The sequence below is a fragment of the Pseudopodoces humilis genome, chromosome 3 (genome assembly GCF_049639895.1).
Source record: "Pseudopodoces humilis isolate 2021_Gansu_Grassland_sample_001 chromosome 3, ASM4963989v1, whole genome shotgun sequence".
Taxonomy (NCBI): Eukaryota; Metazoa; Chordata; class Aves; order Passeriformes; family Paridae; genus Pseudopodoces; species Pseudopodoces humilis.
In genome coordinates, this window is record NC_142202.1 from 80,128,107 (window position 1) to 80,144,747 (window position 16,641).

The 16,641-nt window shown below is 42.9% G+C and overlaps 1 protein-coding gene across 23 annotated transcripts in view; it reads left to right on the plus strand.

Moving 5' to 3' along the window:
* Positions 1-496: 496 nt before the first annotated feature.
* SNAP91 (synaptosome associated protein 91) overlaps positions 497-16,641 on the plus strand; it is a 63,423-nt gene continuing 47,278 nt past the window's right edge. For all 23 annotated transcript variants that reach the window (XM_088053586.1, XM_088053591.1, XM_014263684.2 and 20 more), the window contains exons 1-2: positions 497-606; positions 1,218-1,377. In XM_088053586.1, coding sequence (XP_087909712.1) covers positions 1,248-1,377 — 130 coding nt within the window. In that variant the 5' untranslated portion in view covers positions 497-606; positions 1,218-1,247. The remainder of the gene's footprint in view (positions 607-1,217; positions 1,378-16,641) is intronic.

Consider the following 16,641-nt stretch of genomic DNA (forward strand, 5'->3'; position numbering starts at 1 on the left):
AACATCATAACAACATTCTGGCAAAATCTAGTCTACGTGCGGTTTTGGGATCCCTCAAGGCACTATTTTAAGCGTTCACGACAGGACCATGATGCGGGCCGGGGAAGCACCGGTGCCTTCGGCTCCCCCCAGTCGCGGAGCCGCACCGGGCCAGCCCCCGCGTGGGAGCAGCTCCGGCCGTGCCCGCCGCCAGCTCCGGGAAGCGGGATGCGGGTGGGGGGCCGGGGTCACCTGACTGCGCCGGGCCACCGATCTGCGGCGGCGGCAGCGCCGCTCGGCTCCGCTCCGTCCCGCCCTCTGCACCGGGCTAGGGGGCGGCGCTGCTGCGGCAGTAGCGCGGGGATTAGGCTGCGGGAGGATTAAGCCGCCGGCTGGAAATAGCAGCGTCGGCTCCCGGGCGTGGACGCCCAGCGCATCCCCGGCGGCGGCGGGAGGGGACAGCCCGCCCGGCACCTGGGGCTACCGGGGCCGGGGGGACGGGGGGGGGGCTGCTGCTCCGCGGGGCGCCTCGCCAGCGGGCCGGGCCGGGCAGCGGTGGCGGCGGGGGCCGGCAGTGCCCTCCCCGGAGCGGCGGCAGGAGGACGGGAGGGAAGGACGCGCTGACAGGTCGGCCGCTGGCGCTCGGTCCGTCCCGCTGTCCCCCCGCGCCGGGATGCTGCATGGCGCCGGGCGCCGCCGCATCCAGCGGCGCCCCGCAGCATCCCGGCGCGGGGGGGGGTCCCTGTCGGGGCCGGGGGTGGCGGTGGGGGAGGCACCGGGAGGGCAGAACATGGCGCAACGGTGCCATAATCTGCCATCGGGGAGGCGGCGGCGCGGGCGCCGCAGCGGGGCCGGGGCGCGGCGGAGGCTCCTCCGCGGGTCGGCTCGTGGGGCGGGCGCTGCCGAGGCAGGTGCGGGAGGGCCGCCTTGTCCCCATCCCGGCGGCTCGCAGCCTGTCTGTGTGCAGCCTCCTTCAGCTGCCGTCATTATTTCCCCTTCATCCGTTCCTCGCGACGCCTAAAATACCCTTCTTCCTGCCCCAGGCGGCTTCTAGCGAGGCAGAGGCTTACACAACGGGGCGGGGGGGCTGCGCCTCGGGAGGGGCCGGGCTGCCCGGGGGACCATTGTGCGTGCGGAGGGGCTGTGTGAGTGCCCGTGTGAGTGTGTCCCTGCCGTGCCTCCCCCCGGCCACAGACCCGGCATCTCCCCCTCGCCTCCCGTGTGTTTCGCCCCTGCAGAGCAGGCAGCAGCCAGCACGCCGTTCGAAGATGTCGGGTCAGACGCTGACAGATCGCATCGCAGCTGCTCAGTACAGCGTTACGGGATCGGCCGTAGCCAGAGCCGTCTGCAAAGCCACCACGCATGAAGTGATGGGGCCCAAGAAAAAGCACCTGGACTGTGAGCATCCCTTTTTGTTTCCCCAGCGAAGGCCCGGGGCTGAGGAGCCTGCCCGCAGGGCACTTTAGTGGGCCTTTGAGCCGGCTGGCTGTCACGCTTGCTCTAATCCAGCTTGCAGAGCATGAGGGTGATGGGAAATCTCCAGGAGAGGATGAGTTATTATAGCATTTCTTCTCTTATTGCATAATACAGCTCTTTCGGCCATTTTTTCTTCTCTTGACCTCTTGCCTTTTATCCAGGAAGACAGTGGAAGGAGCACCTTATGGAGCAGGGGCTTGGGAAGAGGGGAGAGAATCGGACACAGGGCAAAATGGTCACTGCCTACTTCGGTCAGGATTAAGCTAGGATGAGATATACATAAATGATATTTCCAGAGCTGGCCAAGCACCAGTACGAGTGGGGCCATCTCCACAGTGCTGCATCTCCAGTTCTGAAGAGGTTTGGATGATGGTGTGCTTAAATGGCAAGGCACTGGGATAATGCCGTGCTGTAGACTAGGACAACCTTTGGAGAGTTTAAGGGCAGTTGCTGAGGTCCCAAATATCTGACAGCAGCTTTGTGAGCTGTCCAGTAGTTTGCCTCATGTTTTATTGAAGATGGCTGTTGGCTTTATCGTAGATTTTTGATGTGTTCTGGACTGACATTAGCTAGTTAAGGCATGAAACAAGGCTGAGGCAAAACATTTATTGGAAAATGATGAGCTAGTCATGTTTCACCCTGACAGTTTCATTTCAGCTGTCAGCCACTGCTTGGAGACACCAGGTAGTAGAACTGTGAAAGAATTTGGTCATGTGATGTTAACTGGCCTTGTTTACCAGTAGTGTCTCTGCCCAGCATTGAACTTGGCAGATCAACAGCAGGTGTTAATGTCTAAAACTAAGTGGGTTTCCCATGGTTTTTTTTTTTTTTGGATATGGTTAGAAGTACATTCAAGTAAAGATCAGCAGGTTTTATACCAGGCAGTCTCCTGGCTGCTGGCCATTACTAAGTAATGCTGGTGCAGGTGTTTGTAAGTACAGTTCTGATGATACAGTATTTGTTAAAAGGAGATACCATTACTTCTGGAAAATAATTGCAGATTTCACTTCTAATGACTTTGTAGCTTACCCTCCAAGTGACAAACAGTAGGCTGGTCTTTCGATACATCTAAATGCTCTTTCATAAATGCTCAAGAAATGCTGATGTAAGCAGCACTGATTGAAGACTCAGTAGTGTTTAAACTGTTGTTTAAGTAGATAATTTGTCTTGATATCATGTATTCTGTCATGTTTTCTTGTACAGTTAAAAAAAAATTATCTTGGTTATTGATGTCTCTTCTATGTTGTTGTTTGGTAGCTGTCAACACCTTTTAATCTGTAGGCTGAGTCTGGACTGTCCTATACCGAACATATCTGTTACTAGAAGCTTTAGCTTAAAAAAAGCATAGCTCATGTATTTGAAAGCATGGTGTGTCTGTGTGTCTGTGTGTTTCTGTGTGTATATACATATATAAATAAAAGTACTATCTGGAATAGGCAGGATTAAAGTGAGGTAGAAGTAATCTACTGGTTTAGAGTAAGGACTGTAAAGGGTTTGTGTTTGGATATTGGTGCTAACATTACTACTTAAGAAACTGGGTGCATTGGAGGCAGAAGGCAGTAAATTCCACAGAATTTTCTATCTACCTGCATATCACATATAAAAGAGGAAAAGAATTTATAATTTCCTGGGAAGACTGCTAATTTTCTTTTTTTTTTTTCTTTTTTTTTTCTTTTCTATTTTACAAGCTTTAAATAACAGTTCAGAGTTTAATTGTCTGGGTGCATTTCAAATTGGATAAGTAGCATTTGAAGATGTGAAGAATGAAATGTAAAACTTCCCAGTTCCTTACAATAAGTTTTATAACAAGGTATAAAGGATTTAGAAGATGAAAAATTCAGGTTCCAGAGCGAGAGAGTGATGCCTTATGAAGAGCTGTAATTCTGGTATTGATGTTGGGGTTCTGTGTCCTTAGCAAACTCCATAATTTTATTTAGTGTTTTAGTGGCCAGGTGTCAAGTCACACAACCTCTCTTCTACTGCCCTACTTAACAACTGGGCTTTGTAAATTAAATTCAGACATCAACTATTGAACATGGGTTAAGTAGTCCTGTAAGTGTAGGATACAATGGTGCCTGCACTCTTGTGTTTTCTGCAGAAGGTAATAATTCCAGAGGGTTGTAGGGAGATCATAGGTGACAAGGTGAAAGGTGGTGTGTGAGGAAGGGAGAAAAGAACAGAATTATTGTCTTCAGTGTTGGAAAGCTGAGTTGCTAAGTGTTTACTTTCATCTGGTTTTCTGTACTTACTATAGCTTTCAAATGCAGACTGTAATATAGTTGCTGCTGTGTTTCAGCATGGGCTCTTGGTTCTAGACAGGCTGGTCACTTGAAGGAGTACTAAAGTATCATTCAGTTGCTATCTTATGCTTGTTAATGGGATTTACCATTTGCTTGAACTCCAGATCTTCTACTAGTGAATTTCAACAACTGCTGGAAGTAGTGCCAGATGGCATTAAATGAGATGCTCAGGTCCCTGTCGTGGGAGAAGGAATGTAAATCTAGGATGCTCTGATGGTTTGGGACAGTAGAGCTCTGACCATTTCAGAATTACAAAACTATTGTTATCCAAAAGTTGTCTAAAAATCACCACAATGATATGGATTCCTATCCCTCAGCTAACCAATGTTTGTTAGCTACATTTTTGTTCCTGTGAAGAAGTGGGGAATTAGTAACTTTATTTTGATGCAGTGGGAAGGGCCATTGCAGAGTGTGTGAATGAGGCATATGGGCTACATTAGGGATATATAAACTGATAATTCCAGTGGGAAGGCAATACTGTGCACAGCATAGGAGTTTGAGTCTTAGAATTGTTCTGAAAGATGTATTAAGGCTTCACTGAGGGCTTAATTGTGTGGGCCAAGTAAAAGGCTGCTTCCAGTCTCAAATGGGAATGACTGATGGTATCAACAGGGAGATGCTTTTGGAGAAGGGAAATAACATGACTTCCAAATGTGAAATGAAAATGTGATCTCAACTTAGCTCTTTTTATAGGATCTCACTCAGAAACAGACCTTCAAGCTTTCATTTAGGGAAGTGAATTGAAAACTAGTGAGGTTGTTGCATCTGCAGATGGTTGTAACAAGTTCCTGTTTCTGAAAATGATAGAAATGTCTGGGATTTTTCTTGACTTATTTTGCTGAGTGAATTGCTTTGCAGCAGGAGGAAGTTCTGCAATGTGTATTCTGAAAAGACCACATGTGTCTCCTTACTTCTTCAAAGTAATTCTCATAAGGTAGAGGATGTTCCCAGAAGCCTGATCAAGAACTGGGGGATGTTTGCAAAAAGTCAAAACAAAGCAGATGAATATCAGGATTTGATTTTCTATGGCTGTGGAGATGACCTGTGTATCTGCTATAACTTGTTATCATCCCAGGTCTAATTTTGACCATTTGCATGTACCTGGCAAGTGGGGGGCTCTAAAAATAAGTTTATAGTTTTATTCATGGTGGTAACTGAACTGCAGGGCTGGTGTTGGTATTTTGCTTGTACAGACACTTCTTTCCTGCAGTGTTCAACCTTTCTTCTGAAGTCTCTGGTGTTGACCTAACAAGCTTGAATCCCTGTGGTCTTTAGTGTTGAAACAGAAGTTTCTGTTGACCAAAAGCAATGTGTTAAACTTTTTTGCCTAGGCTCAGTAAAGGTGATGTGCTGGCTCCCACAGGTTAGTCTTAAGAACCTCTGTCTTACTCCTGAGGAATATGTCTGTCTCTGCTTTTTGGGAAAAGTTGGGGGTCAGTGGAACTACCTTGAATCCCTAGACTTCAGTGTCTATTGACTCAGTGGGTTAAAGGATCAGGTTAACTAGGGTGTTTATATTTCAGAAGTTGTTTGCTCCTGAAGTGGTTTGGGGAGTGTTCCAAGACTGTTGGCACTTGTGGCCCTTTCCTAGAGGGAGCAGTGCAGATGTACTGCATTGCTCTGCAGTCCAGGTGACACTCAGTCTCTACAGCTGTAGGAGTATCTTCAAGAAAATCACCAAGAATGGAGTCCCTGTACACACTGGGCTTAATCCTTCACACCTTTCTAATGAAACTGCTTTTATGTCTCATTGTATCTTGTATTGCAGTAATTTGTCACAGTTTCTAGGTGTGAGAGAACTGACTTTGTTTAAATGTTACCACTGAAGATCAGCTGGAATACTGTGTCTCGGTTCTTGTCATAGATGGTGTGAATTTTACCGTGTAAACTCCTCTGTCACCCAATGAATTGCTGTCATACCTGAAAAGAAAAAAAATATCTAAGCAAGCAGTTATTTTCTTTAATTCTTTATTGGATGATGGATTAGCACATTTATTGAGTGTAAGGACACATCATCAGTTTTTATGTTGAATGGCTGTTTCTGTGGGCTTCTATCATGTCCTTTCTCAAAAGGGTATTGAGGACACACTTCATTTGGACACATGCAGATCTCTGAATAGGAGTAGAAATAAATGTCTGTCATGGGTAAGGGGAGGTAATAAGCATGCTTTTTAGATTACTTGTTCTTGAATATTTATGTGGCATTAATTTTCAATTCCCCCCCCGCCCCGCCCCACACTGTTTTTAAGGTATGTGTAATACCGAGAGAAGGCTGCCCTTCTAATCAAGTTATGACTTGGCCAGTTCTTCAAAATATGTTTGAATCAGGGTAGAAGTTTGAATTCACATTAAGATCCAAATGTTGAAATATGGGCCGGATCACTTGATCCTGTGCATTTCAACTGTTCTGTGTGTAAGTTGTCTTATGGTGCAATGCCTAAGAAAAGGAGGAGGGAAGATGAGGGAACAAGAAAATGAGTAGGCACTGTAATATTAAACTTTTTTTTTCATGTAAGCAGTGTAACTTGATAAAGATTGACTAGCCCTGAAGGCAGATATTCTTAGTCTTTTTCAAAAGTAAGCAAGAACCTTCTCTTAAACATGCTTTGTCAAGGTCATGGATGACAAATTCTGGGACGAGTCAGATCTTTCTGTTGTACTGACTTCCGCTGTAGGCCTTGATAATGGAGTAGCTATTTATGAGATGGTCAGGATGACAGTGACCAAAGCATGATTTTAATCACTTCTCTTTAGTAGTTGAGTATATTTCATAATAGTCTCATAGTGTTGCTCCCTTAGATCTTGGCAGCAATTGAACATCTTCTAAATGATAACAAAAATCTGCAGGTTTGATTGATTTTTGTGTTTTGATTTCATATGTGTCTCTGATTTCCCAGCCTCACTCTTAAACCCTTCATCTTCTGTGCATGCCTTATATGGGCCTGTCACACTATTGAGGAATTCTGTGAAGTTTCCAAGAAAATGCTCTGTAGGTGAGGTCAGTCCATGCTTCTGTGTCTCTGCCATGTGAAGGACCCTCTGAAAAGTTTGAAGGGCATGAAGGCCACACATTTTGTCTGCTTCTTGCTGGACTGAGAAATTGGTAGCCAAAGAGGAGAATTTCCTGCTCTTGCAGCTCCCACATTTGAAGAAAAGGTAGTGTACTAGAGCCACACTGCTTTTAGTATTTTTCTACTGCTGCTCAAGATTTTTGAGACTGCTTTGCTCTTCCTTCCCTGCTTACCTTCCCCCAGTGCTGGGTGTCCATGACAAGTTTCTGGCTGCAGGGCTGGCCTCCAGGAGAGGAGACCAGGACATGCTCTGTGCGAGACACAGCCAGCTCCACGGTGGATCTGCTGCAACACACAGCTGAGTCCATCCACCAAGACTGTGACACCTCAAGGAAAACCTTAAGAAAAAGCAGAAAATACGAGACAGACAGGGGAAGTGGGGAAAAAGAAATGGCAGAGAGAACACCAAGGTTAGAAATGGGGCAGGAGGTACAGGGTGCACTCCATGGTGCCAGAGCAGGTATCCTCTGCAACCTCTGGAAGAGACTCGGGTTCTCAGAAGTCACAGCTGCAGCATTTCTCAGTGCTACCAAAACCTTGCCATGTGTGTCCAGTTCACTCCCTGCCATTGAAGAAAACAAAGGGATAGACCTTCCTCAGTCAGCTGTGGACATACTGTTTGCTGAAGGAGCTAACTCCAGTATTTCTGAGGTTGGGGAAAAATTGGGGTGGAGTGATGGCATTATATCCCTTACCTGAGCCTTACTATAGCGTAAAGGTGAGTCTAAACAGTACTAAATAGTATCCTTCAGTTATCATGCCCTGTTCCTTTTTTGGATCACAGATTGGGATGCTGGTATGGGTGGAAAAGCACAGGGTCTGTTGTGTGCCTTGGGTAAATACTGGAGTCTCACCAGTGAGTGATAACCACACATGGTGTGCAGATTAGGAATAGTATTCTGGCTGGTTGGGAGAGAGGGCTTTCAAATACTGTGAAAATGAAAAAGCAAGGAGTAAAGCAAGCCAGGAAGTCAGGGTCTGAATCTCATTGCAGGACATAAAGAAAAGGATGGGTCATCAGGCACAGGACTGAACACTGAATTCAGACTAAATGAGAGGATAGAAGAAGCCTTCTTGGTAGTCTTGCAGGCAGTGATCTGTAGCGCAGGGTTTGCAGCAGTACTCTTTTTCCTCTGAGTCAGCAGTATCAGCAGGATTGCAGTGCAAAGCCTTGCTGGTAAGCTGATATTAAGAGTATCCTGCCCCATCAGATTCAGCATGGCTGCTTGATTTTCCTTTTGTCCAAAATTTTGCTTGGAGGAGAGCTGGTGGCTTAAATTAACCTGAATAAACCAGATGTTGGCAATTGCTGGAAGGCAATTGGAATACTTGGCAGAGGCTAGCTTTTCACTTTGCAGACTATAGTAAGGTCTGCTCTTTCTGGAATCTTGCAAACCATATGCTAGACCCTTAAAAGTGTTTTTAATGCTTTTAATCTTGCTATTTTGATCATGTTTACTTCAGAGCTGGCTGAAAGTACTTAAAATCAATACAAAACTTGTTTTGTTTGTGGTCATAAAATCTTCTCTTTAGGTTGTGAAACACATTTACTGAAGCAGTTGAGAGCTGTAGTTCACTAAGAGAGGGAATATAATATCCATCTGCACTAGCATCACAAGAGATATTGGACATCAGCCTTGAAAGGAATGTAGGTGGAATACTAGAACAGTATTTTCTAGGCTGCTGGCAAATGGGGCATTCATTGGGCATCTGAGGCTCACGGCTTAGTTGTAGTCACAAGAAATGACAGTGCACAATATTACCACTGACTTCTGGACCAGCAAAGTCTAAATACCTTTCTGTTTCTCTTTTCTGCCCAGGATAATGTGATCTCATGCTTTGTTGTAGATTATATCTGTATCTTAACTTAGTTTAATGAAAGAGGCTGGATGCTAAAAGGTCCTGATGTTATGCTAATGTGTCTTTATGTACTCTAGCCATCTGAGCAGAGGCAGCATGTCAGTTGGTTGCCTTTCCTAGTCTATTTTTTCTAGCTATTGATAAAACTCAAGTGTGTGATGATGTTTTTTGTAGAGGGGATTTTGTGAGTAGGTAGACATGATCATGCTTGAGAACCACAAAACTTTGCCTCTCATGTGTACTGAGAGCTGCAGGCTGCTGACAGGATGTGTCTGCAGCTTGGGTCTGACTTGTGGTAATCAACTCCTTTTGGTCTTAAGCCAATATGCAAAATTGCCACAGGTAAAAAGCAAATTGGCAGGAACTCCTGTGTTGCAATTGGGCTGCAGAATTCTGACAAAACAGTTGAGCCATACGCTTTGACAAGGTTGCTTTACTGACTCAAAGAAGGAATGAAAAAGAATTGCTCATTGTTTTTAAGTGTTTAGGAGTCTAGGTTATGGCTGAGATGCAAAAGGCTGGTAAGGGTAGATTGGAGAGTTTGGTGTCCACTTGAGCTGAGATTGTTCTACCATACAATTAAAGGACCGAAGGACATGTCTTTTTAAGAAAATGTCTTAAACTTTTCTGTCCTAGGAAGTGATACAAGGCTGTGGCTTGTATCTGACTGCTGACAGTACGGTGCTTCACTTGAAACTGCCTTTTGGCTTGGCGCGAGCGCAGATGACATGATGGCAGCGGGTGCTCCCATAGCAGATGGTCAGGGGTTAGCCTGCAGAGCCTGGCAGGCTCCTGGTGCCTTTGGTGTAGTTTTGTTATATATCTTAAATCCCTCTGATACTTTACAGAATGTTCTAAAATGGTCCTCCACAGAAGTGAGAGAAAGACATGACTGCTTGAAGCATGAATAAAACATGGACTTGTCACCCACCTTGTTTAAATATATGCAAGTTTACAAGTTTAGAGGAAGGTCCTCAGAGTAAGGCAGTGATCAGTGATTCTGCCACAGTGCAGGACAGCACTAGGAGGGGGCCGGCACATCCTTGACATAATCGAGGAGCTGACCTAGATGCACTTCAGTGGGAGCTCAAACTGCTTTTCACAGGACTCTTCCTTTCACTTCTTGCTTCAGGGAGTGTAGGACTTGTGTGAAAGGGGCAAGCCAGCTGGCCTGTTTCCTGCCTCTGAAGGCTACATATAGGTCAAATATAGATGAAAACTTTAACTTATCATTGTATCAGTCCTTTAGCAGCCCTGGAGTTTTCAAATCCAACCTTTTAAAATGGAGACTTGGGTTTGGATCATGTTGCGTGACTCTGGAATCCAGAGTATGTTTATTGTGCTTGTAGCTCCTGATCTAAGTTTTATAGCTTCATCTAAATGTATTTATGGGAGAATGTACATTTTGCTAAGAGACAGCAAGCCAGAAGCAACTCAACATACTGAGTATGCCAGTGTTTTGAAGACATGTACATTTTATTATCAGTGATGCTTTGTTGCTGACGAGTGAAACAACGTTATTTTAATATGTGAGTCTTACCTGCGATTTTCTGATCTGATCTTTCGTTCTATGAAATGTCTGTGAAATACTCTACATTAGTGTTTTTCTGGTTTTGTTAAGTTGATTTAAACTTCAGATTGCTTTGTTGGTGGTGAATGGCAAGAGTGTTAACAGACAAGGTTTGCTATATTTGTAGTAGGTGAGTTTAAAGAGCTGCTTCTTGTTCATCAGAAAGCTGGAAACTGCTTAGACACTATTATGAGAAACTACCTTTCAAATATCACGCTCCATATCAAGAGTTAAATTGACACTTCTGGGTGTTCCAGTCTAGAGATCTGACTCTTCACAAAGCTGTGCTGCCTGGGTATGAGCTGGTGTGATGGATTCCAAGTTCCTCACTCATCAGTAGCTTGATAGGAGACTTCTTCTGCCAATGGCAAATACATCATCCAGAGGCATTGGTGACTTCAAACTGTTGATAGCAACTTAGTACTGTCAGGTTTTTTAAAATGTTAGTAGCCCTTACTGCATCTTCTATCTCTCAGGTGGATGTTCCATTGAATTTAACATTTTGGAGGGTTTTTGCAGCATCAAGAAATCTGCAGTATGTGAAAGGCTGCCCCCTCATGTTGAAGAGTCAAGTCTATTGGAAGTAGACTTCAATTTTTTCATGATTTTTGAGACTTAAACTCACCTGCCTGTGTGACAGAAGAAAAAGATTATAGTTTAGCTGATGTAATACAAGGGAATGGACATAAAGGAATTGTGCAGTCTTGTATTTTACCCTTTGTTTGTTTGTTTTTCTTAGCACAGAGAGAGTAAAGCTGTGTCTAACTGTGAAGGATATCGTCATTTTGTTAAAAAGACTGTTCTAAGGCACAGCATTCACATATGAGGCAGCCATCTGGTTTTATGAACTCTGCTTTATGGTAGATGCGTAGATACAAGAGAATGGATTGAAATGAGAGCAGTCATGTTAGAAAGGACTTGCTGCTTGGTTGGAGCTGCTTCAGTGTGCTTCCAGGAGGTCATACTGTTGCACTGGCTCGTGCAGAGGTTTGCAATACACTTGGTTTCTTTTTCCTACAGGTGTGCTCATGTTTTTGGCAGGGCTGCTTTCATGCTTGTGGGGATTTCCTTCCTAGTTAAAGGATTATGTGTCATTATGTGGCATCCACTGATGAAAAAAATTGAACTCTTAGAATAGTCTTGCTGAGGGAGTAGTAAAAGCATGGACCATGGTCTGGATATTGAGTCAGATGTGTCAGCTTCTGAGGCTGCCTACTCAACCTGTCTCTTTCCAGCACAAAGGCTGTAGCTGATTATCATGTCACTGAAGTTGTTGGCATGTTGTCTTAACTCCACCTGATTTTTTTTTTTTTTTTGTTAATGTATTCCCAAAATGTAACAGCTAAGTACTGGAGCTGGAACATCAGGCTTCTTGCAATGTATTTTCAGTCTTGTTCAGCTTTTTAGTGGATTACAAATTGCTGTTCTGGGCACAGTTGATAATTTAGTGATAGCTTCATTTCTACAAATTTATTGAAAACAAATGGTTTTCTGAGGAAAGGAGATAATTTGGGGGCAGAATTCTTCTCAGACTGCAGCGTGGCAACTGAAAGAGCCCAGGTATCATGCCTCAGCTGATTACCACTTTCTGCCAGATGTGTTTGAAGTGTAAGATCAGCCCGGCATGTAAAGGCTGATTAGGATTAGAGAATGCTGTAGTGCAGAGATTACAGCAAATGGCCCAGTGCTATTGTGGAAAATGTGAAATCCTTGTGTTTCTGGTCTAGCTGTACTCTCTACCTAAAAGCTGCAGCTGATCCTGTTATTGATATTCCAGCAAGCACCCAAGTGATAAGAGTTATCAATTGACACAACCAACAGGTAATGTTAGGGGTTGGTCACTTTCATGGAAGGATAATAACAGGCCACAGCTAGAATCCTGGTATCAGGTTATGGATGTGCCTAATGTCAGCAGGTAATTGACAATAGTCATTTAAGTAGATTTTATTGACTGTTATCCTTCTAAGCAGTAATCTTGCAACTCTATAATGCCTTTAAAATTGCTTTGTTGTTTGCAGCAAGAGGTAAGATGCAAGAGAACTGTCACTTTAATGCTTGCATGGATGGAGAGAACAATTCCCTTAGAGGAAATTGAATAAATGCTTTGAAGGCTTGGCAGAAGATTGGCTAGTGGTTGTAGTTGAGTCTCTAAATTAATGTGTATTTTGGTCAAGGCTTCCAAGTTTGAAGTGCTGAAGGAAATGTCTTGTAGAATGAGGTCTGAGATTTGCCATGCAGGATAAAAGTTCATTTTCCTGTGAAGTTATTGGTCAAAAGCTATTTTTAACATTAGCTGGGCTTTTTCCATGTCTCTTCTTCCCCTAGAGTTTGGCATTTAAGATGCCATATATACAATACAATGGGAAATAGCATTTCTCCAAGACAACTGCTGTTTAATTTTGACCTTATAATCATTGGTTGGTGTCCACCAAATGGGAACGGAATTTTGCGTATCTTAAACTATTAAGAGTCAAGCAAAAAAGGCACTGCAATAATGATTTGTGGCTCAGCTCTTACTTCCAGTAAATCAATAAAACAGAGAAGTGGCACATTTAGCTCTGAATTACTTTTCCTATAGTGAAGATGTTTAAAAAAGCTGTGGTAGCTGTAGTGGGGAAGAAAGCAGGCAGAATTCTTGGGGCCTTTCCCCCTTTGGTGTTCTGGCTTTATATGCATGAGTCTAAAAGGGTGCTTTCTGTAGGGTGTTGGTACTAGAAAGTTTGTGTAGCCTATCTTCTGTTATTCCAGATAGGTAATTCATGAGTAAAAATGAAACTTTTATTCTTCTGACTGTTTGGATCACGGGTGTCAGCAAGGTCTCAGACTTCATTCATAAAATATCTTAATTGCTAATTAATTTGCAGTCTTAAAGACTACACTTAAATGACTGCTCCTTAACACTGAGCTTCTGCAGCTGGCCTGAATATCTTTCAGTTCTACTACTCCCCTTGAAGGAGCTCCAGTGTAAACATTAAAGGTAGTGCACACTGTTCTCCCCCAGAGGCAGTGGAGCTCAAAGTTCTAGGAACTTTTCTTGTATGTAAAAAATATTCATAGTTCATGAAATTTGAAGAAATTTCTTAAAGCAAGATCAATTTTTTTTAACACGCTTTCCCCCTATAATTCGTACTTAGAGAGACAGCTGCTGTAGCTGCAGCCTTTTAGATCCGTCAGATCTAAAAGATGGTAGAAGACCATCTGATGGTTGGCTTTTATTTCCTGTTTCCAAGAGAGCTGAACCTGAACCTCTCAGAAGGAAAAACCATACATATAAATAATTAAGTGCAGCATAACTGATGTAACACTGCTAATGATCTAGGGTGATTTTTGCAGATGACTTAAAGCCAAATATCTTGCCTTGATATGTTGGCTATGGAGGGGTACAAACGATATGGAAGTATGTTGGAATAAAATCCAGCAGTATGTATGGGCAGTAGATTTTTCACTTTGTTTCTAAAGAGGTGTTTGATAATATAGGAAGTGGTGCACTGTTATATTTAAAAAAGAGTAGTGAGGTAATAAGATGATTCTAAGGCTAACTAAACCCTCAGGTTGAGAAATTGGAGGATGTTTCAAGAGAAATTTGCTAGTACTTAGTCATTTACCCTGTCTCTCTGCAGATCCTTCATGTGATTGATAGGTTCTGCAAACACTTAATACTTTGGGTAGTACAATATGCCTGTGAGTAAGCAGAGAGGAACAAATTGTATATAAAAGCTTGTCTTGGTGAGGGGTGCTGTTGTGTGGTTCAAAGACTGATTGCCATGACCTCTCAAACTTCAGCAAGTATTTGTCCTCACAAGAGTCCGAGGTTAAATTTGGAAGGAGATATTTGAAGTACGGCTGGAGAGAGGAGTTAGCACCCCCAAGAGCTAAAGCTGCATTATTGGGAGTCTAAAGTACCTGGAGGGCACATGCTCAGTTGCAGGTTGTGTTTAGGTTTGTTGAGTTGGCATAGGCATGGAAGTTCCAAGGCAGTATCTGAAAGAGGCTGGACTTGGATAAAGGGTAGGCTTGCTGGCATCAAGGTGAGATACAGCAAGCCTTAGGCAGACTTTTGGGGAGGAATGAAGAGAGAGCAATCACTGCTGTCAGGGTGATTGTTACAAGCCAGATCAAAATGTGTGCTTGTGTAGACAGTGAAAAGAATAAATGACAAATTATAACCTCAGAAATGAATTCCAAATTCTTTTCCATGGAATTACCTGATAGTCAAACAACATTCAAATTATCTAATGTTCTTATGAACAATTGTTGTAGAAGCAGAAGCTGGTAACTTTGTTCTGCTTTCCAGTACTGTTTTGTGGTCAGGTTTCTGTTCAGGGAAGTTCAGCTCTTGTGTTTGTTAGCACAATGCTCTAGTAGCTTCCTAATACAGTTCTGTCTTGCAGGGGAGGGTCTGTACTCTTGCCTATTTAACTTTCTTGGTTGAGGCTTGTAAACTCTTACTCTGAGCTGCTTCTTTCTGTTCTTGACTAGCCTAGATTTGGAACAATCATGCATTTAATTTTCAATAGGTTCGAGGCATTATTTAAATACTTATAAGTGAAAAAAAAACTTCTGAAGACTGTTGTAGCATTTGAGTAGTTGTGAGGAAGATCTGTAAGGGGGTGACTGCTGGAGAGATTTGGCAAAGTTTAGGAACTGAATGTATGACACAGCTCAGATGCTGAGGCAGCTTGTGTGTTAATTCAGTCTGGAATGACAGCTGCTTTTAAGTTGGCACTGATATTCCTCTGAGCAGAGAGGTCTCATGTTCTGCTGCTGTTTCTCTGCATACTGAAATGTAAATTGTGAATAATTAATCATGAACTGGGAAATCCCAGGTCTGCTTATTAAAGAATTTGGGGGGGGGGGGCGGGGGGTGTGAGCAAAACAAAATAGGGAAAAATCCCTGCCCAGATTCAGAATACCATCTGTAATAGGTAAAGGACTAAGAGATTCTTTGCAGTATTGTATAATCTCTCTCATTAAGGAAAAAATCAAACAGAAAACAAACTAGAAACTAGTTTCTAAACTAGTTTAAGAGTCTGAAATTCTGAAACCTTTAAAATGTTCTTATTGTTCCCTTTTTTACCTTATGAGTTTAACAAACATTGACGCTAGTCCCATCTTTCAGTGGACTCTTCAAAATGTCATGAAGAGAGAGCCAAGGTCTCTTAACTTATTTCAGTCTGCCTCAGTGAGCCCTCTACCACTCTTCCTCTATTTGGAAAGTTTGCTTTTTTATTAATGGAGGTATTAATTAGAGAAGAGAAGTAAACCTAGGGTATGACTAAGTTACAGTTGTCTTAAGTCTGGGTGGAAAAATTGGCCTGTCCAACAGCTTAAAAACTGCTGTTTAAATTTAAGTTACAGCGTCAGAGAACTGATAACCATTCATTTCTTCTATTGCATTGATTTTTCCATCTCAAAGCTTAACTAGAAAAAGTGTATTCAAATAAAATTATAATTTTTAAAAGTATCTTTAATTGAAGAAGTCTTTAAAATAGCAACTACAAAAATGTAAAGAGAGGAAGTAGGAGAAATCACGTACTGTGATTTGGCAATTGTGATTTAGTAAATGAATTTAAATAAGGCCTATATAGATCTTCATTCTCCAATTACTTTGCTTCTGTGAAATTTGTGGTAAAAGCACTTGCTGCTATTGCAGTACAATTCTGATTTCTGACTGTGCTTGTAATTTGTACTTGAGCTCAGTGTCTGGGTTTGGGGATTAGCTGTCAGTGTACTGGATGCCTGCAGTAGCAGAAACTTCTGCAGAAAGGTACCTTTAATCCTTGTTTGCCCTACTTGTGCGTGCCCCAAATGGAATCAACTTTGAAAGATTCCTTCCTATGGTTTCTGTTGGCTTGTTCTTCATCTTACTTCTTTAATTACTTCTTAATATTACCTATTTTGTATTAGCAAATGTACCTGTGACTTCCTTGGAAGACTAAACTTTTCTGTCTTTTGTCCGCCCAGCAAATGTCTGAATCTGTATATTTTGGAAATAGAATTTCTAGATTTTTTTCCCTGTATACGATTTCTTTTCCCTAGTATCTGTTCTTCCTTACCACATTAAAGTAAAATTGATTTTTCCAACTCTTATTTTAAAATTTAGCTTAGCCACCAAGCTCTTCTGCTCAGTTTCTTAAAGTTAGCTGTGCTGGTGCTTCATTCCAGACGCTGATGGTTGCTGGTTAAGCTGAGACTCTTTGGCACTGGGAAAAGAAACCCAGGAAATTTGAATACCTTATCTTCGTGGTGTGACTAAATGGGAAACAGCTCTGTGAGAATTATCCCCCCACCCCCAATCTCCTTTTTCTGGCCTCAGATGACAAGTGACATCTTCATGCATGGTTTAATTCTTTTCTGTGCACTGAAAGTAGTAGCCTTAATTTTA